Source organism: Penaeus monodon, chromosome 24, assembly GCF_015228065.2.
Source record: "Penaeus monodon isolate SGIC_2016 chromosome 24, NSTDA_Pmon_1, whole genome shotgun sequence".
Lineage (NCBI taxonomy): Eukaryota > Metazoa > Arthropoda > Malacostraca > Decapoda > Penaeidae > Penaeus > Penaeus monodon.
In genome coordinates this window covers 35,014,944-35,015,764 of record NC_051409.1, presented here as the reverse complement: position 1 = coordinate 35,015,764, position 821 = coordinate 35,014,944, and the positions used below count along the sequence as shown (strand labels likewise).

General features: G+C 35.4%; 1 protein-coding gene across 1 annotated transcript in view; it reads right to left on the bottom strand.

Moving 5' to 3' along the window:
• LOC119588740 (probable E3 ubiquitin-protein ligase HERC4) overlaps positions 1-821 on the bottom strand; it is a gene marked incomplete in the record, with an annotated part of 34,030 nt that overhangs the window by 19,748 nt on the left and 13,461 nt on the right. The window contains 2 exon segments of the mRNA XM_037937381.1: positions 351-503; positions 715-817. Coding sequence (XP_037793309.1) covers positions 351-503; positions 715-817 — 256 coding nt within the window.

The following is an 821-nucleotide window of genomic DNA, read 5'->3' as shown; positions in this document are numbered from 1 at the left end:
CACATGGTTGTTAAATAAAATGATTTCTTATCAGTATATTTTAAATCTTAGTAAAAACACTTTACTAAGTTTTAAGGATTTAAAGTTGCTTCAGATACCAAATTCTGAACTTTTTACTTAAGGTACAAAAACCTGGATAACTCGCAGAAAAAAAATATATATATATATCACAATCATTTTGTACAATAATGATCTGCAATCAGTAAAACCCAACTTGACCTTGGGATTCAGGACTCCAAACTCTAAATCGGAACGATCAACAATAAAATCAATAGCAGATATCAAAGAATAAAAACAAAAAAGCATCACAATTGCCTAAACCTTGAAAGCCATTCAAGGGAAGACTTTACCTGAGATGGGATATAAACTAAGGTGTGACACCTCCCACAGGCCACTTGGCTCACTTTTGAACCACACAAGTCGAGGACAGTTCGTGGCACAGAGAGGTCGTCGCAGTTGCCATGACCCAGCTGCCCATATCGTCCATAGCCAAAGGTAAATAGCTGTAAAAATAAAATAAGATGATGACCACAAGAAGCAGACTGCCTTCATACATCTTATCATACTTCATCTTTACAAATGTACTCTGTCACAGTTATCTCCATTTATATTGGTTTTTACCGCCTTATTATATTTTTCATTTTCTTTCATTTACATTTGAAATATCTTCTTTAAGAATGAAATTCTAGAAAATTACTTAGTAAACAGACATACTTTGCCATGTGCATCAAGCACTGCAGTGTGTCCCTCTCCCACTGATACATAACGTAAAGGTTCCGAGTATGTGGCCAGATTGGGTACAGGTGTTGGTATATTACTGG